Source organism: Panthera pardus, unplaced genomic scaffold (assembly GCF_024362965.1).
Source record: "Panthera pardus isolate Hobbes unplaced genomic scaffold, ASM2436296v1 HiC_scaffold_13, whole genome shotgun sequence".
In the NCBI taxonomy this organism is placed as follows: Eukaryota; Metazoa; Chordata; class Mammalia; order Carnivora; family Felidae; genus Panthera; species Panthera pardus.
Genome location: NW_026526688.1, coordinates 49,400,687 through 49,425,718, shown reverse-complemented (window position 1 = coordinate 49,425,718; position 25,032 = coordinate 49,400,687). Strand labels below are relative to the sequence as shown.

The 25,032-nt window shown below is 50.2% G+C and overlaps 1 protein-coding gene across 2 annotated transcripts in view; it reads left to right on the top strand.

Annotated features, from left to right (window-relative positions):
- The window catches only part of SCARA5 (scavenger receptor class A member 5), a 126,460-nt gene that overhangs the window by 64,884 nt on the left and 36,544 nt on the right, over positions 1-25,032 (top strand). For both annotated transcript variants that reach the window (XM_019440874.2, XM_019440873.2), the window contains exons 4-6: positions 9,511-10,185; positions 20,212-20,292; positions 22,358-22,456. In XM_019440874.2, the coding sequence (XP_019296419.1) occupies positions 9,511-10,185; positions 20,212-20,292; positions 22,358-22,456 (855 nt within the window). The remainder of the gene's footprint in view (positions 1-9,510; positions 10,186-20,211; positions 20,293-22,357; positions 22,457-25,032) is intronic.

Genomic DNA, 25,032 nt, shown 5'->3' with positions numbered 1-25,032 from the left:
TTCTGTACCGCCAGCTTTCCTGGGATCCTGAGCCCCTCACACTGTCCCAGCCTCAGCTGTCTCCGCTCCTTTGTGCCTGTAGCTCCAGGACTGGCTTCTGTTTTGGTGCTTGCATCCTGCCTGCCCTTCCCAGCTCTTCCCCTCGAGGCTGGGCCCTACAGTCCTGCTCGCTGACTGTCCCATGCCTGAGATGCCCTCACCCTGCAGGTGGTGCTTTTGGATGACACCTGTCTGGTGAGCTCAAGACTCACCCTGCTTGGTGGCCCTGTTGCTGCACCCAGACCCCCTACTGAGGGCCCTGTCTTACTGTGCTACAGCTGCTATAAAAAAATACCATGGACTGGGCAGCTTACACAACAGACACTTATTCCTTACAGTTCTGGAGTCTGGAAGTCTGAGATCAGGGCACCGGCACGGTAGGCTTCTGGTGAGGGCTCTCTTCCTGGCCTGCAGGTGGCGTTCTTGCTGTGTCCTTATATGGTCTCTTTCTCTCCTTCTGAGGACTTTAAGCACATCATGAAGTCCCCACCCTCACGGACCTCACCTAAACCTAATCACCTCCCAACGCCCCCAACGCCATATGCCATCGCGTTGAGGTTTAGGGCTTCCACATGAATTCTGGGGGAGACACAAACATTCCATCCACAGTAGCCCGTATTCTCTTCTCTTGTTAAACCTCCTATTGACCATTCCTCAGTCACCACCAAGCAGCCTATTTGTGCTTTCCTCCACTTCAGTGACACCTCGCTCCTGCCTAGATCTCTTCCTTGACACCTAAGGAAGCCACCCAGCCTTGGATACCTGTATTCGTGTCCTGTGGCCACCTGACAAAGTGCCACACTTTCTCACAGTTCCGGCGGCTACAGGGGCCAAATTAAGGTGCCAGTACTAATTAAGTACAAATTAAGGTGCCAGTACGGCTAGTCTCTTCTGTAGACTCTGAGGGAGAATCCACTTCATGCACCTCTCCAAACTTCCGGTGGCTGCTGACAGCCCTCGGTGTTCTTACTCCTGGTGCTGCATTATTCCAATGTACACCTCCATCTTTACATGGCCTTTTCCTCCTTGTGTCTACGAATGTCCTCTTATCTTTATAAGGATGCCAGTCACTGGGTTAAGAGCCCACTCTAACCCAGTAAGACCTCATCTTAACCAATTACATCTTCCTATAATGTACAAATAAGGTCACATTCTGAGGCTCCAGGTAAATATAAATTTTGAGAGGACACTATTCAACCCACTATGATACTCCAATTTTTAAGTTATGCTAAAAAAACAAAAACTACCCAAAAGAGTTATTTTGTTCTTAATCCTGCCTGTGGCTTGCACACTCAATTCCTTGAACAAGTGCCTAGGGTATGTAAATAGGTAAGGTGCCTGCCCTCCTGAGGCTCTCAGGGTAATGGAAGAGGCTGATGAGTGTCACTGCATTTTATGGTGATGATTAGTATAGTAGAGATAAAAGCAGCAAACTTTATCCAACTGGGAGTAGAAAAGGCTCTGGGAGGGCTTCTTAGAAGAGGTGTGAATTGAATGATGATTAAGACAACAGTTATGGAAAGACAAGGCATTCTAAGAGGGACCAGTTTGACCACAATTCTTGAGGCAATCCTTTCAAGATCTCTTATAGGACCTTACAGTTTTCCCACAGAAGTAAACTTAGGTCGCCTGGTGTTCTGGGTTGGTGTTGCCAAGAAGTTCCTCCATCTATCTCTAAGTGATTGGCCCCTAGCAGATGGCCCCATTGAACGAGAGCCATGCAGAGCCCTTTGGAAGCCAAGCATTGTTTCCTGGACCATCCCTCTCTTTGCAACCTCACATCCACAGCCAGTCACCAATGCGAGGGCGTTTATTTGACCAACCTACATGGCTGTCTTCAGTGTTGGCACAAACCTTCACTGATTGCTTTGATATGGAGAAGACTGGAAAATCACAGGGCCTCCCTTGCACAGAGGGAGCTCATCATCAGAGGTGACATTGCAGAATTTCTGTTAAGGCTGGCAGTAGCACCACACCTTCTCCTCTCCCCTCAGGCACCAAACCACACCCCAACACTTGTTTTCTCTTATGGTTGACTTCATTCATTGGCACAACATCTGCACTTATGTATGGCTGGTGACTCCCATATCTGCACTTCCAGCTCTCTCTTGGTGGGCCCCAATTCCAACAGCCTTCTGGGCATCTCTGCCTGGAGGTCCCTCAGAAACCTCAAACAGTATGAGCTGAAGCTGCTCCCCTCCACAGTCACGATGTAAATCTGCCCTGTCGTGGTCACTTCTCACTGCGCAACTGCTTGGAAGAGTAGATTACATACGCTCGTCCTCAACATTATTCTCTGTACCCCCAAGAGGGTAACAGAAACTCATTCTCTATACCCATGCATCTCCTGGTCATTGGGGTGTTAAAGGACACTGTTATGGACCGAATTAGCCCCCTCTCGCGGATTCATATGTCAAAGTCCTAACCTCCGATGTGACTGTATTTGGAGATAGGTCTTTTAAGTAGGTAATTAAGGTTAAATGAGGTCATAAGGGTGGGGCCCAAATCCAATAGGACAGGTGTCCCTCTAAGAAGAGGAAGAGACACCAGGGATGTGCACACAGCGAACAGACCACACGTGGATGCAACTAGAAAGCAGACATTTGCAAGCCAAGGAAAGAGGTCTCGGTAGAAACCAACCTTTCTGGCACCTTGATCTTAGAGTTCCAGCCTCCAGAGCTGGAACATAAATGTCTTGTCTAAGCCACCAGGCCTCAGTATTCTGTTATGGCAGCCTGAGCTGACCAAGACAGACCTGCCTGGGATTTGTCTGTTCTGGGTTGCCATGGGGCCCCAGAAAATGGACAGTTGTTAGTTTTCTCCAGGACCAGCTATATAATTCACAAGGCCCAGTGCACAATGAAAATGTAGGGTTCCCTGTTCCAGAAGCAGGAAAAAAAAAGCTGTTTTTCTTTTCTTTTCTTTTTTCTTTTCCTTTTTTTTTTTTGTGTGTGTGAGAGAGAGGGCAGCAGAGAGAGAGGAAGAGAGAGAATCCCACGAGAGGGAGAGAGAAAGAGAGAGAGAGACAGAAGCAGGGCTCATCCGAGGTGGGGCTTGAGTTCACCTGATGTGGGACTCAAACTCATGAACCGTGAGATTGTGACCTGAGCCAAAGTCTGATGCTTAACCAACTGAGCCACCCAGGCACCCAAAGCTGTTTCTTTTCTTCTATTACCTCTTGACCTGTCATGCTGGTTTTTATTTGCTGTTTACAATAACAATACCAGGCACAAGGATGCTCCAGCATGAGTGCAGATCCTTCTGGAACTGACTGGATCCTGATGTCCCTGTTGGGGCAGGGGCCCCTGGGTGGGGGTAGGAGACTTTGTCCCAGGCTGGCGGGAGGTGGGCATGCACATAGACCGAGGTGCCACTGTCCTATCAGACTTCACTTACACAGACTCAAAGAAAAATCATCAAAAGTTCAAAATGGTGACTGCAGAGCACAAAGCCCCAGTACAGTCCCCTTCTGAGCCTGGAGCCCTGTGGGACTGCACGGGGAACATGCCCCGAGGCTGTCCCTGGTTCCCTCCTGTGTCTTGGAGCCAGGCGAACCCTAATAAAGGTGTGCATCACTTTAAATCATAAAGCTCTGGTGATAACCTAATTGTTACACATTCTGGAGGAATATTAGGTTCCACTTTTTTTTTTAAGTTTATTTGTTTATTTTGAGAGATAGAATGAGCAAGAAAGTGCACATGTGTGAGCAGGGGAGGGGCAGAGAGAGAGGGAGAGAGAAAATCCCAAGCAGGCTCCACACTGTCAGAGCAGAGCCCAACGCAGGGCTTGAGCCTGTGAACCATGAGATCATAATGTGAAACCAGACCAGGAGTCAGATGCTTAACCAAGTGAGCCACCCATGCACCCCTAGTCTCCACTTTTAAATTTATTTTCTGTTAAAGTCCCATGTATCCAGAGCTCAACAAATTCAAGCCAGCTCTGCAGACCCCCTGAAAGAAGGCCCCCCTCTTTCTCGTGGTGCTTCTATCAACAAGCTCACTTTGTAGTTTTATTTCAGCCCCATCCATTCCCACACTGTGCCCTTAACACGATCTATGACTTCTGATACCCGCCTACCTCCCTTCCTCCCGTGTCCCTGGCCTACATGAAGACAAGGCAGTACCATGGCGTGAGGCAATGAAAGAAGTGTGGACTCCTGGAGCAGGGTGGCCGTGAGCTGGTTCCTTAATCTCTCTAGTGTTGCTATTTTCTCCTACAAAATGGTGATACCGTGTGCCTGCAGGCTTGGGAGGATCACCAGGGGAACTGCATGGCATTTGGCAGTGTTCTAGTGCCTGCCCCTCCCCGGCCCCGTGGGTCACCCTCCCCCCAATGGCTCAGATGCCACGTCACTTCCTGCTCTCCCAGCCCCTGACTAGTCCTCCTGCCCCGTGGGCTGGAGTAGAGCCAGTGCACTCCAACAGTGCTCCCCTGCCAAGACAGGGGACAGGTGCTCTATGCCGTTTTGTGCAAGGGAGGAAACGTGGTAGAGCCCGCGGGACCATCAGAGCCTGAGCAGCCACAGCCTGCTATTGTGCTCTGCCACCTTCATGAGCTTCTTCATCTAAAATGGGCCTAATAATTCCTACTCCACAAGGTTGTTGGGAAGAGCGAATGAAGCAACTTCCGGTAAGAGAGAATGGAGTTTGGCACATAGCAGGTGCTTAGTAAATGTCACCTCCCGCCCTCCTTCCCCCTATAGAACTTGGAGTTCAGCTAGTGACTGACTATCCCAGCAGTAGGTTTTGAGGACGATGTGCTGGATTAGGGGACACAGGACCCCAATTCATCCTTACTTGATACTTCTGGCAATCTCTTGACGCTTGTTTTCATCCTTAGATTAGCTTATAAGTACTTGCCCCGCCTACCTCCCCAGGTTAGTTATGTTGAAAATTAAGAGGTAATGAGTGCAAACTTTTATACAAAGATAAAGGGTCATTGACACCACCACCCAAGGTTTCAGCCAGGTCACACCAAACAGAATGCTTAGCTTTCTTCCTCCCTGCCCACACGAGGCTCTTCTGGCTTGCAGGCATCGCAGGTATGCCAGATGCATTTGGGGAAGACAGCCTCTGTGGTCACTCACATCTGGAGCACCTCCACTGAACTAGCACGTGATGGCTTTTTTTCAATTAATATAAAAGACAACTGTGGAACAGAGGGCTGACTCAGGGCCAGGGAGTGGGTGGGGAGGCAATATTCACTTGCTGTGCTGGCAAGAAGGCTGCAGGAGGTGTGTGTGTGCAAGCCTCGTAGCCCAGGACATGGCCTAAGGCAGACGTTAATGCACTCATCATGTATTATTAACAGTATTACATGCATTAACACGTTAATTAGGATTCAGCCCTCAGTACTGAATCAGAATCCAAGTTTGAATGTCTACATGATTCCTGACGAGCAGCCTGACTCCAGCCTGAGTTTATGATGGGGAACTCACTATCTTCAAAAGCTTATTCCATATTTGTACGTCTTTGTTTAAAAAAAAAATTGTTCAGTCCTTTCCATCCTTTTAACAATACCACGAAACGGTCAAGAGCCGGGAGCTCTGGAACCAAACTGCCCAGGGCCCAAAGTCAGTCTCCTCCCTCTATTGGCTGTGTGACCTTGTGAGTTACCTAACCTCTCTATGCGTCAGGTTCCTCGTTTGGAATCTGAGGATAATCGTAATATTTATCTCATAGGGTAGTTACGTGATGGAGTGTATTAATGTGACGAGCACTTAGAATAGTGCAGACACATAGTAAGTTCTCGGGAAATGCCAGTTATTATTGTTACTCTATGATTTCTTGTCTCCTTTGTGAAAGTATAAAAGTTGAAGAATAATGAAAGCACATTAAAAGAAAGTACGCCAGGCAGAGAGATAAATGAACTGTTTGCATAAACATGAATTAAGAGAGTCACACTCAAGAAGAATTGTTCCCTGTTGAGGACAGCAAACATCTGGAAGGAATTAAATGGGGGAAGAGGGTGGGTGGTGGTGGTGGTGTGGGCTGAGAACACACTGTGACTGTTGGAAGGAGATAATTCATTTTTGGGGTGGGTAAGTGATCCCGAAAAAGGGAGGCTGCTCCAGGCTTCTACAGTATGATTTGGTGCCCGGAGAGGATGTACCCCTCCAAATAATTTCTGTTCTAAGTAGCCTGGGTACCTAAAATGTCTAAATCATTCCTTTGAGCTAATGCATTCCCTTGAAAAGGCTGCCTCTAAAATGCACATATACTAACACAAAAAATAACAAGGTGCTATTTTACATCTGTGAAATTAACAATATGAAGATCCGTGAACACCCCGTTGCACTGAGTATCTGGCATGTTTAAAATGGTACATTTAAAAATCTATAATGTGCCTGTAAATACATATAACTTTGGGGGAAGTGATTTGGCCAGAGCGTTTTAGAATCACAAAAATGTTTATACCTTTCGACCTACTAATCCAACTTCTGGGAATTTGTTGTTAGGAAAACATTCAAAACAAGGAGAGACCTTTCGGCATTTATTTTGCTATGATTGAAGACAATTTTTAATGGTAAGAGAATGGGTAACTTACCACACATCCCCTTGCTGGGCTCTACGGGGCCACCAAAATTATAAAAGACAGACAGAAGGATGGGAAGATGTTTATGAAATAATCATATTAAGGGAAAAAAACCAACTCAGAAGTCAAATTGTAAAGATTGGGGATGCTTAGGAACGAAGCAAGAGAAAGAAACCCAGTGTGCTTTGTTGGAGGCTGTGGGAACGTGGAAGAATTTTTTTCTCTCTTTTATTTGGGTGTCTGTTTATACTGGTTGTGCAATGAACAAGAAGAAAAGACCCAAATGAACTCTCAGGGATGGGGTAGCTGACTGTCAACCACACCACATGGGCAAGTTTCAGCCCAGTTTTCTGGACAGAGAGAAGGGCCCTAGGGCTGGCACATTCTGAGAGGAGGGCTGATGGGCAAGGCCAGGGCCCTCCGAGGGCACAGGGCACCCATCAGGCACGTGCGTCACCTGCAGAGGGAAGGAGTCACCGGGGAGCCGGCAGAGGGTAGGAGTGTTCTGTTGCTGCTTCTGGCTGACCTGAAACTCAAAGCAAGTAGGTTGTGCTGTTCCCCTCAGTCACTCACAATTCAGGTTTCAAACCAGAATTTGCAAAGCTCAGAGTGTTCTTACTACATCTGATAAGCTGCAGTGTCTCTCTGAACTCCAGGGGCATCGTGGGCAGGGACTGACACTAAATTACCGGGCTTTCTGTTTTCCAGTCACCCTGTCTCTAATACTTGCCAACCAATCTGGGTCGAATATGGGACACACACTGGCTTTAAAATCAAAGCCTGGCCTATGATGATTTCTTAGGCAGACAATTCCTGTGGTTGTGACTGGGTCATGAATTCATTTCCCCAGAGCCTCAACTTGTATTGACAACTCTGTAGCTCAGCTTCCAGAGCACGGAGCAGTGACATGAACCATTGGACCAGGAGGCAGAATGCATGCCTTTGGGCAGTTCACTTATACTCTCCTGGCCTCAGTCTTTCCATCCGTAAATTGGGGAGGTTTTTCACCAAAGACTGCATAGATCCAAATCCAATGACTAAAATCCACAAAGCCCAGATGAGGCTAAACAGGGCCCAGTTTGGGCCACATGAGAAGTCTCATGCCCAGAATGAAAGAGACGATCCTTCTACCATAATTTGTCCAGTCTGTCCACACCTTGGAAAAGCACACTTAGATAAAGCACCACCCCTAAGGGGATGTTGACACCCTGGAGTGTGTGCAGAGGAGGGCAGCCAGGATATATGGAGGGAGGCTTAGAACCTAGTCATGAGAGAACAGATGAACGTAATACAGATTTCAAACCAGAAATTTTGAAATTCTGAAGAGCTGTCTTGTGGGAAAAAAAATGTTTCACTAACTCTACATGACCCCAAAGGGCAGGACCAGTGGATCGAAACTACGGGAAGGCAGATTTCCAGTCTGAAGCGAATGCAGAACATTCCAACAGTTAGAAGTAACGGAAGGCAGAAAAACGAGTATAAGCAGAGGCTGGATGCCAACTCGGCATGTGATCTTCTTGGAGATTAAAGTTCTGGGTGAGGGAGACGTTGAGATGGGGACTCCAAGGCCCCACCTAGTGCTGCGGGTCTCTGAATCTAATCTGAAGTGACTCAGCCCCTCCAGAGTGGCCACCACAGATGCTGTGTGCCTCCAGAAGCATCACCAAAGGATGGCTCAAACACGTGAACAACCTATCCGCCCCCTTCCCACCTGAGGTTCTGGGAGAGAGCTATCCTATCCCAAGTTATCTTTGTCTGAACAGGCTGCGGACAAAGTTCCTTGCTCTCCCCATTCCAAGATTTCCAAGGCAGAATTCCCTCTGTGCTTCATCTGCTCCCACCTCCTACCCTGTCCCACGCTAGTTTCCATTTCTCTAGTGTGCAGAGCAGAGGTGGGTACAGCCATGGACAACGCACAGCAGACAAGCAGCATCCCTCGACTTCTGGGGTGTGTGGTGAACCTGAGTCAGCAGAGTCCACAAGCTTCCAGGAGACACCAGATGCTAGACTGTAATTCTTAAGATGCACAGCCTTCCCCTTACTCTTGTGAAATAGCTGCTTATAACCAAGAAAAGGGAGCCTTTCCAAAAGGAAAGGGTGAAAAGTCACTGAGGTGGGTTGTTTGCTTGAGGAGGGAAATAGAGGATTTGGGGAAAGGGTTTGGAGGAGGCAGAGAAGGGAGGGTATGAATAGAAAAGCATCTGTACCTGGGGCTCTTGGCGCAGCAGGGGAGCAGGGGTGGGGGATGGGAGCCTGGACTCAGGAGGCTGGGAAAGACAGTGTTGCCTAGAGCCTGGCTGAGTCCGCTGCTGGTGTGCTCCCTTCAAACAGTTCTGGGGGCACACTTGTAGGGAAGCACCCAGCTTCTGGAGCAAGCAAGCCCAGAATTTCCTGGGTTGGAATCCTGGCTCCAGGACTTACTTGCTATTCTACTTTGGGGGGATTTTAACAGCTCTGACCCGAAAGGGGGATAATAATAGTACCAGCTTCCTAAAGTTGAGAGGATAACACTCAATATATCGGGGCTAGCCACGTGAAGCTGCTGATATCTGGCCATTTTCGACATACAGAAATGACCATGTCACGTGGATCGACCTCACCCATATGGTGAGTTGAGTACCACTGCTCTGCACCTTAGAATTATCTTGGGCTCTTTTAAAAATGCCAAATCCCAGGTCACACCCCAGACCAAGTGGATCACAATTTTTTGTGGGCAGGACGCCTCACCAGGTGAATCTAATGGGCAGACCAGTTTGGGGACCAGTGGCTTAGCACCGTGCGCGGGATCTACTGAGGCACTCCACCATAGCCACCCTCTGCTTTCCTTTCACTGAGCGCCTACTGGATTCTAGGCTCCGGCTGGGCCTGCCTCCCGGGACCTGGGACCCTCCCAGCGGAGCTCATATCTCCCCTCCCCCCCCCCCCCCTCCTCTGCAGTGTCCAGGCCACGGAGCTCCCCCGACGACCTGAAGGTGCTGACCCGGAACGTGAACCGGCTGAACGAGAGCTTCCGGGACTTGCAGCTGCGGCTGCTGCACGCTCCGCTGCAGGCGGACCTGACCGAGCAGGTGTGGAAGGTGCAGGACGCGCTGCAGAACCAGTCGGACTCGCTGCTGGCGCTGGCCGGCGCGGTGCAGCGGCTGGAGGGCGCGCTGTGGGGGCTGCAGGCGCAGGCGGCGCAGACCGAGCAGGCGGTGGCCCTGCTGCGGGACCGCACCGGGCAGCAGAGCGACGCGGCGCAGCTGGAGCTCTACCAGCTGCAGGTGGAGAGCAACCGCAGCCAGCTGCTGCTGCGGCGCCACGCGGGCCTGCTGGACGGGCTGGCGCACAGGGTGGGCGTCCTGGGCGAGGAGCTGGCCGACGTGGGCGGCGCGCTGCGCGGCCTCAACCGCAGCCTGTCCTACGACGTGGCCCTGCACAGCACGCGGCTGCAGGACCTGCAGGTGCTCGTCAGCAACGCCAGCGAGGACACGCGCCGCATGCGGCTGGTGCACATGGGCATGGCACTGCAGCTCAAGCAGGAGCTGGCCGTGCTCAACACCGTCACCGAGGACCTGCGTCTCAAAGACTGGGAGCACTCCATCGCGCTCAGGAACATCTCCCTCGCCAAAGGTACCTGCCTGGCCCACTGGAGCCCCAGCCCGTTAGCTGCCTGGGCCCCCTACCCCCCGCCGCCGTGCAGGCTTTCCTCCTGCGCACCCCTCCTCCAGGGCTCGGGAGTCCCCCTCCCTCCCCGAATCCACTCGCCACGGAGAGGCTAGGCCCCTTTATTAAATCTTGCCCTCTAGGACCCTGGAGCTTTTACGCCCACAATTTCCTGGCCTAGGTCGGTCTCTCCCCTGGGTAACCCTAACCCCCCTCCCACCTCCCAGAGAGCACGCGCAGTGTCCACACCCTTGGGCAGCAGAATGGCCAAGGGTCGCTAATGGAGGACTGGGTCGCCAGAGCTTGGATGTGAGGGGTGGGGAACCTCCAAGGGTTTCCCGCAGGGGGTGAGGCAGCAGGCTCAGGGCAGGAACAGGCGCCTCCAGGGTCGTGGTGTTCCAGCGGGACAAGGAATTGGCGAACCCCACATTTGAACTTGGCCTTCCAGGCTGTTACCTATATTCATCCAGGCAGAAGAACACGTTGAACAATGTGTTAGCTTCATTTAGAACTCTTCAATATAATGGCAAAAATGTGTGGGCCCCCATTGGTACTTTTGCCCCAGCCCACAAACTCTAGAACCTTTAGAGTCAGCTTTCCTCTCTTGGAAGCACCCCTAACTGCCCCCTACCCGCCTCACCCCTTCTCCTTCCTGCTGCTGTCTGCCCTGCACGTACATCACTGTCAGACGCGCCTTTCATGAAATGCACTTTTCCCACATCATCTGCCCCCCACCCCTACTCGGGACTCTCCTGTGGCTCCCCGGGTTCTGCCAGATTCAGTACATACTCTTAGCCTGACAGTAGGCAATAATAATACCATGCTGAAGACCAAGTATGTCAGGTACCATGGAAGCATGCCTCCTATGACGTCTTTTATTTTTAAATTTTTATTGAAGTATCGTTGACACACAATGGTACGTTAGTTTCAGGTGTACAACGTAGTGATGAGACAACTCTATACCCTAGGCTGTGTTTGCTGCAAGTGTAGCTACCACCATATAATGTCTTTGAAAAACAACAGTGAGTACGCTGAGATTCAGGAACCTGCTTACTACTGTCTCTCGCTAGGAGGTGATGGAGGCGGGATTTGGACCCACGCTTTTCTGATCCCAGAGCTGCTGTGCTTTCTATCACACACCTGACCCCAGCTGTCTTCCCGGCCTTCTCCTCTGCCTGTTCCCCTATACCAGAGGTTACAAACAGAACTGTCTGTAGGGGCAAGCTCAGCAGTGCCAACGAGTGGTGTGACCTTGGTGGTGAGTAGTTGGGGCTATGATAGGTCCACCGGATTTGGGCCAGGCTGGAATGTGGGCCTGGCTTTGACAAAGTCTTCCCATTTTACACAAGAAACCAGAAACGTGGAATGTTCTAGAAATGTTTAACTGTCTAACTCTGTGGGCCACATACGGTCCATAAGCAGCCAGTTTGTACCCCATGCCCTGTGGGAAGCATCCCGTCCAGCGGGACGCGTCTTGTCACTGCCCCAGAGACACGGCCCACACTTCCCACCTCCTTAGCTATTCCTTCTACGGCAGTGCCTCCTTCCTCCTCTTCCTCCTCGTCATCCAGATCCCACTGATCCTCCAGATCTCACTCAAGCCCGCCTCCTCCAAGAACGCCGCCGGCCCCTGTAGCTCACTGAAGTCTCCTCCCCTGAGCTTCTCCATTTAGCAGAGCAGAAAGTGGTGACGATGGAGCCTTCCATTTGCATGGTACCTTCCAGTCCACAGAGGGCTTTGAGGTGCATTATTTTGCTTTAAAGTGGGTCCCAAGACCAACTGTGAGGTTGGTTGAAGGCAGCCTTTATTATTTAGTGCAGGGTAGGATTCCTGCAGGCAAACAACTGAGGCTCCCAGAGGAAATGCCTGATTTACACAAGGCCACACAGCTGGTAATGATCTGACCCAGGATGTTTTGTTTTCAAACCATTTTAATAAGGTACAATTTACATGCTGCAGCGTTCACCCACTTAAGTGTATAATTCAGTGATCCGGCCAGGATGTTTAACCCGCTGCCCAGTGCTCACCACGCTGCGCTACACCCCAGCCCCTGCCTCTGTGCCCCCCTGCACCTCCCCCAGCACCTCACAGTGCAATGCACATGAACTCCGTCAATGTTTGCAAAGTGACTGTTAGATCTTGAACCTGGACAGTCAGAGCGTTGGTTTTCTTGTCCTGGGTCATTCAGGTTTTCACTTCCCAGAAACCAAAGGAGGGCAGGAGGTAGAATTTATTCTTCCAAATCCACACCCCTGGGATTTTAGTTTTTCCCCTCTTCTCTTTTCCTTGGCCTTCTCTGCCCATAGCCACCTGTCAGGTACTTTCTAACAATAGCAGCTGTACTGAATTATGACCTACTATGAGCCAGACGTGGTGTCGACACTCATTCTCTAAATAGACATTAAAGACTGCTAATCCTCACATCCTGCAAAAGGGTATGATTGTCCCTATTTCATGGATGAGAAAGTTGAATAACTTTCCCACTGTTTCTTATGCAATTGGCAAGTAGCAAAGTCCAGGTCTGAATGGGGATCTTTCTGGTTCAGAAATCATGTTCTTGTCTCTGACCATCCTGCTCTCTAGGGAGGAAAGATCCCAGCTCTGAGCAAAAAGGGAGAAGAGAGTTGTCTCTTGGACTCCATCTGGGGGTGTTTGGGGGGAGTCCCTCCCCGCCCCTCCCCCCTTCCTCCCTCTTGCAGTCAGTAGACACCACCATGCTTCCTGCTGGCACATCCTCCTGGGCCTCTTCCAGCATTTCACATCCTGGTTCTTCAATGTGCAAGCCTACTCTCCTTGGCTTGAACCGAAGCGGCTGTGGGGCATTCATTTGTGAAGGTTTTTCCAGTGGAATCCTGCAAATAGTCTTTCTTTGGTTCTTAAACTAAGATTCACACTCTGTTCCCTGGAACCGAAAGTTTCATCTCAGTCCTGCCCAGCCTGCCTTCTAGTCCTCAAGCTTTGCATTCTCGATGGGCTGCTGGCTCCTTGGAGACGAACACCACTCAGTCCCTCTGGCTCCCAGGATCACCACCGCATCCAGTATCTCCCTTTTCCACTTCCCTCTCTCGTGGTTGCCAGGGACCCAACTGGCATGATTAGAGAAGATTCTGTGTGGCATATCTGATGTAATTGCCATTCAACTTTAAAGGTTTTTTTTTTTTTTTTGAAGTTTATTCATTTTAGAGAGACAGAGAGTGAGTGTGGGAGGGGCAGAGAGAGGAGGGAGACACAGAATCCGTAGCAGGCTCCAGGGTCTGAGCTCTCAGCTCAGCTCTCAGCTCTGAGCCTGATGTGGGGCTCGAACTCACCGACTGCAAGATCATGACCCGAGCCGAAGTCAGACGCTTAACCAACTGAGCCACCCAGATGCCCCATCACCATTTAACTTTAATGAGACAAAACTCTACCCTGGCTTTTGGATAAGAGGTGTTTTACTGGCTAAGCTTCTATGCATTTCCATACTGCTCTCTGGAATGGCCTTTCTGCCTTAAGTTTGTCCAGTTCCTCTCTTAGTCTTTAAACACACACACACACACACACACACACACACACAGTCACATTCACACACACACTCACACTCTCCCCCTCTTTGCCCTTTCCTGGTGCAAAATCTACAAATACTCAACTATGTATATTTTTCAACTATGAGCTTATTTATGTTATTCTTGAGCTTGACCCCAAATGGTTTTCATTCTCTCACTTCGTTATACAGTTTTCTCTGAACTTTGTCTCCGGTTTGTCTTTTGTGTACATTCACAGCAGTGCTTTTTGTTTTCTGCTTTGGATTTTCAGTATTAATCATGTCTGTTGAAATCTGTCTGTGGTTTGCGAGAAGCAGAGAACTTAAATGATCAGAGAGAAAAGGCATACAGGAGTGAGGAGATAACCGAGAGTGGGGGGCATCCCAGGAGGGGTAAATGTAACTAGTGAGGGGGGCATACAGGAGGGGGAAGATAACCAGAGAGGGCAAGTGTACCAGAAGGGGGGAGATAGCCAGAGAAGGGACATACCAGGAGGAGGAAAGGTAACCAGAGAGAGGCCATACCAGGAGGGAAAAAAATAACCAGAGAGGGGAGGCATACCAAGAGGGGGAAAGGTAACCAGCGAAGGGGCCATATAGGAGGGGGAAGATAACCAGAGAGGGGAGGTATACCAGGAGAAGGGAGAGAAACCAGCAAGGGGTGAGCGAGGCAGGAAGGCAGGACTCTCCATCATATTCAGATGGCCTGTTTGCTAGATGGAAAGTTATAGAATCACAGAATGTTACCCTGGTAATGGGCTCTGTAATCATCTAGTCCACTCCTCTTGTTTTACAGTTGAGGACCTTGAGGCTCAGAGAGGGGAAATGACTTGCCCAAGTCAAATCCCAAGTGGGTGGCCCCAGCCGGGACTCGAAAATGTATCTCTCAGTTCATGAACACGAGTTGGCGGAGCAGATTTATCTGTGAGCCGCTTTTTAAACATGCTGTGTAGTAGAGAGTCCAGTTCCAGCAGTGTTATAAATGGATGACGTGATGGAGCGAGGCCATGGGTTCCGGGCTCCAGCTCTGGCCTCTCATGCATAGGGACGTGTTGGAGGTGACAAGGTCTCTGTGAGCAGGGTGATATGTAAATAGTGTTCCTGCTCTACCGAAGACTGGGAAGCACAGACTGTGTGGAGGCTCCCCGGGAGGGCTAGATGGCATTGTGTCCTGTCACCTTCCACACCAGCCTCTCTGCTGGAAAGGGAGTGGAGAGCACGCACTTGCATCCGGCCTGGCCCGCCACCCCTTAGCCCATGACACTCAGACGAAGGCTGGCCTTACAGGCTGGGCCGGAGCCAGGGGCAGCACCTGCGCCTCTGGGCCAAGCCCCCCCCAAGCCAGGAAACACGGCTAACAGTCCTTGCCCTGGGCACACAGTGAAGGAAGTGGGAGAGCGTGCAAAACTGTAAAGGTAATAGAGCTGAGAGCCCAGTGCCCACGTGACGTCAGGGGGTGGGAGTGGGGCAATTAATTGGGGGACTCCACCTTGGTCAGCCGCCCTGGGATTAGCGTGGTGCAGGGGGTGGTGTTTATGGATTTGGGTTGCTGTTCTGCTGGCTTCAGGCCCACTTCATCAGCTGGAATGATAATTTGTTCTTGGCAGGGATCTGTCCAGATTCCAGCACATGCGGGTCCCCCACCCCATCACTCAAACCAGGATCCGGGAAGGGAGGACGGATTGCTTTTCCCTCTCTGTTGGCTGGTTCCCAGAGGAACCCTGGTGTTTCTCCCAAATGCTCAGTCACACATCCTTCGTTTGTTCTCGAGATGTTTCCAGCTGGCACAGCTCATGGGCAGCCCCCTTGGGGGTAGAACTGCCCTGGGGGCAGTGTGGGAGCACAGGACTGGACTGGTGGGCAGGCCCCAGGAGGGGACTCCAGACACAGGGCACAGGGCTAGAGAGTTCTCTCCCTCCTCCTCCTCCTCCTACTCCTCCTCCTCCTCTTCCACCTCCCTGTCCCACCTGTAGGAGGTGGGCTGAAAGGGAAGCTGGTGCCCTGGACCAGAAGCAGAATGGAGGGGGCGCTGGAAGCGTTTTCACAATTGTGGAGAGATAGACCCCACTCCTCCTTGTCCCAGACTGCCTCCATGCTCTGGCCTGCTCTAGTGAGAGAAAGGATGAGCAAGTCACAGTATAAAGAGTCAAGAAGTTAAAAAGCTCAGCTGGGTACCACTAGGACCGGTGATAACCATAATGGCTTTTACAACTGCCCAGAAGTCGTTCATAGTATCTCTACGGTATGCCAGGTGCCCTGTGAGGTATAGGGCTGCAGAGAGTGGGGCTCTGGCCCTATAGACAGGCCTGTCCTCCTTGGGGACCACAGTGCGAGATGAGTGACAGGGCCCAGTGAGTGGGCACAAGGTGGCCTGCCCAGGTTTAGGGGTGCTTCCATGAGGAGTTTGTGCACAGTGATGTGTGAGGGGCCTTCCAGCTCTGAGATTTGGGGGCTCTTCCCTCGTACCCTGAGAGATCAGAACGGTGTGCTTGGAGGTGGGCTCCAGGCCTGAGAGGGACAGGACTCCTAGAAAGGGAAAGATTTGGTGGATGTCTGGGGACACATGAGAATGGTTTTGTGGAGATGAAAGAGAGCTCGCATCTGGAAGCATCAGGCTGTGAGTTTGCAGAAGGGGTCAGGTGGTGAATGATCTGTAGGGGTCTCTAGGAGAGGGGCTGTGGCCCCTTGTGCTTTGAGCACAGAGGCTGTGAGTTCACTGGATTCTGACAAGATCAATGGGACAGCACAATGGGTTTTAGCCCTCAGACAAGGAGGTCTTTACAAGGTTGGGTGTGAGACTCTGATGAGGGTGGTGGCAATGAGGAAGGAGGTAGAGAATTACATGGGATTCACCTTGATGACGAGCCTTGATGAGCAAGGGGGTTATGGGGAGCAGGGAAAAGAGAGGAGTCAAAGCAGGCTCAATTTTTGGCCTGGATTCCCGAGAAAATGATAAAATGTCAGAGCCCAAGTGTGCATTATCCACGGGGCAGCAGTGATTTGAAGAAGCACTTGGTCGTTGGAGCTCCAGGAAGCCTGGCCCCATGAGACTCAACCACTGACCACAGTTTAGGTCCTTCTGAGTCTGTGGGACCAGTTCCACCTAAGGGCGTGACCAAGGCTTGAAAATCAGCGCCCATCTTTACGGTCCATTCCAACTTCCTCCCAGTTCATCTCTAGTAAAGGGCCTTACTAACCACTTATCTGTGTCTTAAAAAACTACACCTGTGTGTAGGATGTCTTCGGCCCTCTCCCTGAATGAGCCAGCCAAGCGTGGCAAGGTGATTTTGGGTGCAGCTCGGAATGACTATGTGAGGTGATCTTGGAATCGTTCTGATGAAGCATTATGAAAGTGGGGGTACAGACGATGAGGATGGCCTTGCCACTCAAAGGTTACCAAGCCCCTTTATAGCCCGTGTGTCATGTCATCTGCTTACTCCTCACTACAAATGTCTGGGGAAGGAACTTTAACTTAGATTTTCCAGGACCAGGATCTGAACTTAAGACACTCCATGTCCGTACTCAACCCCTACCTTCCAAATGATCGCTGCCACCCTGATGCCCTACCGTCACGGATCATTCCCTGGGCAGCATCCTTCTTTGGTGAGAATTACTCCTGGGAGGATCCACGTGTTGAGGCACACCCTCAGCAGAGCAAATAGAGCAAATTGTGGAGTGTTCAAGCCGTTGCATCCTTGACCTGATCAGTTCCAGGCGCGCTGTGTTCCAGGTGGGGAGGGTAGGAGGGCACAGAAGAGTGTACTGGGGGCAGGGGGGAGGGGGTCTCGCTCAGGGACAGCTCGTAGAGTGCAGACATCCAGGTACCTCTCCGTGTCCCTGGCGGCAGCTCTGACCTGACAGAGAGATTGCTGGAATATGGGGTGGAAATCTCATCTGCTCCTTCCACCATGCCTCTCCTTTGCTGTATAATCTCAGGTGTGTTCTTAACAGATTCTGTGTCCCAATGCTGTCACCTGAAACCTGGGATCAACATGGCCAGTCTTCCTTTGGTTTTCTTCATAGAAGAGAGGAAGATGGCCACAAAACGCGGTCCCTTTAAGTGATTTGTGTGTCATGCGTGCATTTTTAAGTTGTTGACTGCTTTTTTCCTGTGTATGTGCCATCGAATTATTAAACAGCTGTCAACTTGGGTTAGGGTCTGATGATGGTGCCAACTTTTGGAATGTATCAGTACATCTCGGTCTTGGCTGCCTGGTTGTTTTGTACGTATTAACACCCTCTGATCTCATTCATTCATCAAATATTTATTGTGCAATCCATTGCTGCTGTGTTGTGAGTGTGCATGTTTTGGTTTCCTGGGGCTACCATAACAAAGGACCACAAAGTGGGTGGCTTCAAACAACAGAAACCGATTCTCTTGTAACTTTGGAGGCTGTAAGTCTGAAAGTCAAGGTGTTCACAGGCTCATGTTCCCTCTGTAAGCACCAGGAGACAATTCTTCTTGGTCTCTTCCTGACTTCTGGTGGTTGCTGACAATCCTTGGCATTCCTTGGCTTGTAGACACTACAATCTCCCCCCCACCCTTCACATAGCACTCTCCCCATGCGTCTGCTGTGCTTTATCTTCTTATAACAACACCAGCCATTGGGTTAGGACCCACCCTCCTCCAGGATCAGCCCCTCTTAACTAACTACATCTGCAAATGACCCTATTTCCAAATACGGTTCCATTCTGAGGTTCCAAGTGGATATGAATTTTGAAGGGACACTCTTCAATTCGCTACAATATGGATTTGGCATTTTCCTGGGTCTTCTTTTTCTTTCACAAGGCAGCAAGAGGAGGGAGCTTAGAGTCTGGCTCTTCACAGCTGGGACAGGGATGCCAAGAATGAAGCTGGCAGTTTTGTTGGGAAGGAGAGGACATGTATATCTGTGAGTCCAGGACAAGGCAGTGTGAGATAAGTGTTGAGTGGCACCAAATATGCCCGTTCAGATGGGCCATGCCCACCCTCAGCAGGAACGCTGGCTCAGAGAGGCTCTGGCCAAAAGTAAAGTGATGCGCGAGCAGCCTGGGGTGGGGGGGACGGTGGGGACAGGCGGGCATAGGAGATCGATGGGGAGCACAGCAGGCTGGGGGGGTGGTGGGAAAGTCTAACCGCATTCTGGGAATGGCAAGCCATCTACTGTGATAGGTGAGGCCGAGGGGCAGGGCCAGACAGACCCGGGTCGAAACCTGGGCCCCTTTTCTTGCCAGCTGGCCGTGTGGCCTCAGACGAGCAACTTCTGTAACTGTTGTTCTAAGAAGATATGCGCAGCATTGTTGTGGGTACTGAATCCGGTCACATGTGCTGGAATCCCCGCCACAGTGGAGCCCGGCCCTAGAAGAAAGTCCCGCTCAGGAGCAAATCGACACCCCTCCCTGCCCCCAGATGCTCAAGCCAGATGCTCCACTTCCCCCAACCTCACCTATGTTTAGTCAAGGTCTGTCTGTTCTACCTCCACACGGCCACTCTCATCCCTCCGGACCACCACCTCCCACCTGGGGTGCAGCTTCCTCATGGCCTCCCCGCCTCTGCTTTCCCTCCCGTCCTGATCCATTTTCCAACATGGCAGCCTGAGCCGTCTCCCTCGTGTGCAGATCTGATGACACTCTTGTTTTCCCTCACACCCTGTTGCGGTTTCTGGTGCCCTCAGGGTCAAGTCCAACACTTAGGCCATAACTCCAAAAGCCCCCACTTTTGCACCCTCCTTGTCCAGCATATGTCCCCAGCTGCTAATCCCACATGGCTCACATGTCTCTTTCTTATCTTTAAGCTCTTACAAGGATGGTTCCTCCTCCCTGGAGCTCTCCCTGTCAGTCTCCGTCCGTCCGGGCTGCTAGGACAAAATACCCCGCACTGGGGGGCTTAAACAACAGACATGTCTGTCTCACAGTTCTGGAGGCCGGAAGTCAGATCAGGGTGTGGCACGGTAGGGTTCTAAGGAGACCCCTCTTCCTGGCTTACAGACGGCCACTTTCTTGCTGTGTCCTCACATGGCAGAGGGAGAGGGAGAGGGAGAAAGGACACCTCAAGCACGAGGAAGGGGATAGGGAGCAAGAGTGCTCTCTGGTGTCTCTTCTTGGGGGCCCTATTCCCATGACCTTATCTAAACCTAATCACATCCAAAGGCACCACCTCCAAATACCATCACATTGGAGATCAGGGCTCTGACATATGCATTTGGAGGCGGGGGGGAACAGAGACATTCAGTCCATAACATGCCTCCACTCCTCTTTTTACTTAGCCACCTTCTGTTCCTCCTCGAGATTTCACTTTGGATATTACTTCTTCTAGGAAGCTTTCCCTGATTTCCCCTGCACACACACAGACTGGGCTAGGTGGAACCCTCTGTGCTTCCTAGGCATAGTGCTGACCGTTTCTCTCTTTAAGAAGGAGTTTTTTTCTTCCTCTATAGGTGGCCTATTCCAAAAGCTACCCTCTAACCTTGCTGCCATCTTGTAACTCTTTCAGGACCTCCCGGCCCCAAAGGTGATCAGGGGGATGAAGGGAAAGAAGGCGAGCCTGGGATCCCTGGATTACCTGGACTTCGAGGTAACTGGGAGGCCCCGGGAAGGACCTGGGCATATCAGGAAGGAGAAGTGCCCCCATTCCGTCCCTGACCCTCCACTCTCTCATTGGTATTGGTGAAGGGGCCCCCGGGAGAGCCCCCAATCCACCCAGCTTCAAATGCCCTGCTGTGTCAAGACACTGATGCGTTACTGTTATCACAAGGATGGGGCAAAAACTTCTTCACATAAAGTACCAGGATCTGAAGGCAAAGGGAGGCATGAGAGGCTCACAGCTTCCTGCAGCCACTTCTCAGCCCGGGAGGCAGGGTTCACATGACCAGGGCCTTTGGAAGGAATCGAGGGTATTCCACAAGCATGCTGTGCATCCTCAGTGTGTCCTGAGCCACCGGGCACCCGATACTCCCTCCTCCTTGCTGATTCTGCCCAAATCAATCAACACACTAGTGACAGCCCTGAAGATCCGGTGGCTGATGGGGAGGATGTTTTTTGGCCTTCTGGAAAGAGTGTGTTCTTCTCAGACTCGTTGTCTCAGGACGCTTCTGTTCTGTTACTTTCTCAAACTTGGCCTCCCAGACTGTTCGCTTCTGAGCCTCTGCTGTGAGCGGCATTTCCCCGGGAGAGTGCAAAGTCTTCTCAAGGATGTAAGAAAAGGGGAAGTTTATCTGGGGAAAGATGTCTGTTTGTTTATGTCAGGAATTCCATCTTCAAACCATCTTCTTCCTAAATCTTGAGGAGGTTGCACACAGGAGAGGGGCAGAAGGTAATAGGAGGAGAGCCCACGGCCTGGCCTCTACTCCTGGCTCACCTCCAGGGGAACCCCCCAAATTCAGAACTGAGGATGCCTAAACACTCACAGGCCTGTGGAAACTCTTTTTCTGCCTTATTAAATTATATGATGGGGAGCCCTGGGCATATCCCATACTAGATTCCGAACTCTGTGGCAACGGGGCCATTGGACTCCACACAGGTATCTCATGTTAGGAAGGAAAAAAATAAATCAATCAGCCCTTCTCTGAGGTACACCATCATCTGGGCCATTCATCCTCCTCCAGACATTTGATGTGAGCTTTGGAGAAATCATTACTGGAAGACAGGTTTCTCCGTGTCACGCAAAGAGACCAGAGAAAGCCAACCCACATTCAAAGCGGGAAAGAACAAGTAATCAGTTAATTAAGAGTTCTCTGCTTTACAGAGATAACTGTGGGCTTAGGTCAGGCCTCTCGGGGAGCAGGGCTCTCACTGGGTGAAAGTATTTGTTGATTCTGGCTCTCCATAGTGACGTGCAGGCAATGGCCACGGGACCTCGTGGCTGGGAGCCCCGGGGCCTGATCTGGCAGCCAGTCATCTCTCCCATTTACTGGCCTTGCTGACTTTCTTCCTCCTCCTCACCCTATGATCCCCTTTGCTCTACCTCCCTGGGGTTTACAGCGGGGAAGGGATCTTTGTGGGGTTTTTTGTTAAAGAGGATAAGGAACTATTTCATCTGCCTCTTACCCTAAATATCAGTAAGCCCTTTTCATCCAGCATGAGATAAACCTGATTGACCACAAGCTTTCAGTTCAGGAAGACCAGAGCTCAGATCCTGCCCCCAACACTCTCTGCTGTGTGACCATGGGCAGGTTACTTAACCTCTCTGGGCCTCAGTTTCCTCATTCGTAACATAGGTGAAATAGTACCTTGGCTGATTGTGAGGATGAAATGAGGTACTCTATGAAAAGAATCCAGAACAGTGTCTGACACATAGAGAGTACTCAAAAAACTGTTTGCTGAGTTGAAATCTCCAGCACAACTAGAGGCAAAGGGACATCTCCCAAATGCGGTGGGCACCACCACCATTACTCACAATAGAATTGGACCTTCCGGGGTCAGGGGCCCAGCCTAACTGGCTAAGAGGTGCCGGTGGGGAAGGTTTGTGCTGACCTTTCGAACACTGTTTTTGCAGCCTCTCTAATTTCACTGAGAAGAATCAGTAAGGAAAACCCACAGGAGGACGCGTGGTTGAGGGTGATGGCCAGGCCAGATGGTGACCTGTAAAGGCCCTCCAGCTCTGAGTCCGAGGCCCCACAACTTGTCCTGTGTCTTCCCAGGTCTGCCAGGAGAGAGAGGAACCCCAGGGCTGCCAGGCCCCAAGGGCGATGATGGGAAGATGGGAGCCACAGGACCAATGGGCATGCGCGGGTTCAAAGGTAAGAGCAAACCTCAGAGCACCTGTGTAGCCTTGCTCATCGCTAGCCCCTGGGCAGCAGCACGGGCACCGGAGCAGATGGACTGTCTTTGCATTTTGGCTCTGCCACTGACTAGCTCAGTGACCTTGGGCAAGTCACTTGGTCTTGTTAAACATTCATTTCTTTTTTTTTTTAATGTTTATTTATTTTGAGAGAGAGAGAGAGAGAGAGAGAGAGAGAGAGAGAGAGCACATGTGTGCACACAGGGAAGGGGCAGAGAGAGAATCCCAAGCAGGTTCTGAGCTGTCAGCACGGAGCCTGATGCAGGGCTCGAACTCATGAACCGCGAGATCATGATCAGAGCCTAAACCAAGAGTCGGATGCTTAACCGACTGAGCCACCCACATGCCCCTCTACATTCTTTTCAAGAGTGAGCAGATTTCCATGGTAACTGCAGCACAAGACGAGGAAATCTGATGCTGTGTCCCCAGTCTTAACCCTCTCCCTTGTAAATATGAAAACTAAGAAAAAGTACTATTAATCATTCCTATCCCATGTCTAGGATGGTCTCTTAGTCTTGGATCACTGAGAACTTTTATTCTACTTTCTGGTGATTAAACAGGCTGAGATTTTTCTTCCTTTTATGATCTACATTTTAAAAAAATGATTTTGGGGTGCCTGGGTGGCTCAGTTGGTTAAGCATCCGACTTTGGCTCAGGTCATGATCTTGCGATTTGTGAGTTCAAGCCCCGCGTCAGGCTCTGTGCTGACAGCTCGGAGCCTGGAGCCTGCTTCAGATTCTGTGTCTCCCTCTCTCTCTGCCCTTCCCCTATTCACGCTCTGTCTCTTAACAATATATAAACGTTAAAAAATTTTAAAAATAATATAAAATTAAATTAAAAAATTTAAAAAATGATTTTAAAACAGACTACAAAAGCAGCCTATGCTTGTTGAAAGTATTTAACAATACAGAAGCAGATAAAGTGTAATGTATAAAGTGAAAAGCGAGTCCCCTGCCCCATAGCCCCTTAAGCTATTATTCTTTGGAATAACTACTGTAAACATTTTGGAGCATATCCTGCCAGAACTTTTTCTAAGCATATTTATATTTACATATATGGTTGCCTTTGTTTTGGGGTGTTTTCTTTTCTTCAAAACTTGGATCGCATTAGGCATCCATCCCTGGAACTTGCTGGCTTGCTTTTTTTTCACCAGACAATAGGCCATAGGCTTCTCTGACTTGCAGATTTTTTTTTTCAATATATGAAATTTATTGTCAAATTGGTTTCCATACAACACCCAGTGCTCATCCCAAAAGGTGCCCTCCTCAATACCCATCACCCACCCTCCCCTCCCTCCCACCCCCCATCAACCCTCAGTTTGTTCTCAGTTTTTAAGAGTCTCTTATGCTTTGGCTCTCTCCCACTCTAACCTATTTTTTTTTCCTTCCCCTCCCCCATGGGTTTCTGTTAAGTGTCTCAGGATCCACATAAAAGTGAAAACATATGGTATCTGTCTTTCTCTGTATGGCTTATTTCACTTAGCATCACACTCTCCAGTTCCATCCACGTTGCTACAAAGGGCCATATTTCATTCTTTCTCATTACCATGTAGTACTCCATTGTGTATATAAACCACAATTTCTTTATCCATTCATCAGTTGATGGACATTTAGGCTCTTTCCATAATTTGGCTATTGTTGAGAGTGCTTGACTTGCAGATATTTTTATGGAGAGACTTGGAATGGAATTCCCTGGTCACTTTAGTGCCCTCCCCCTTTTGAGTGGTGTCAGGACCTTCTACTTCTTTGTAGAGTGAGATGCTAGCTTAGAAAAGGGCTCTACGGTTTCAGAGCTCTTTCCTGAAAAGGAAATTCTACAATTCCCTAGAAGCTCTGCCTCGTGTTTCATAGCCTCCCCCACTGGAAAATCTGCCTGACATATAACCTCTGTCCTCCCTGTGTAACTGAAGTCCTCCCCCTGATCTTCCTCTAGTGCTTATTAAGACAAACTTGGATGCGTACTTCTAAAACCTTGACTACTGGGGAGCTTGGGTCAGTTAAGCGTCGGACTTTGGCTCAGGTTATGATCTCACGGTTCCTGGGTTTGGGCCCCACATTGGGCTCTGTGCTGACAGCTCAGAGCCTGGAGCCTCCTTCTGATTCTGCGTCTCCCTCTCCCTCTGCCCCTCCCCAGCTCACGCTCTGTCTCTCTCTCCCTCTCAAAAATAAAAACATTAAGAGGTGCCTGGGGGATTCAGTTGGTTAGGTGTCTGACTCTGACTCAGGTCCTGATCTCACTGCTCGTGAGCTTGAGCCCCGCGTTGGGCTCTGTGCTGACAGCTCAGAGCCTGGAGCCTGCTTCCGATTCTGGGTCTCCCTCTCTCTGCCCCTCCCCCACTCACGCTCTGTCTCTGTCTCTCCAAAATAAATTAAGACATTAAAAAAATAAAAAATAAAAACATTAAAAAAAAATAAAACCTTGACTACGTAATAGGAATATCTTTGCCCTGTCTTCTTCCTGCTGAATACCACATACTCTAGTCTGTGCTGGTAGACTCTACCCTTCTACACTTTAGTTAGGGAACGAAACTTCTTA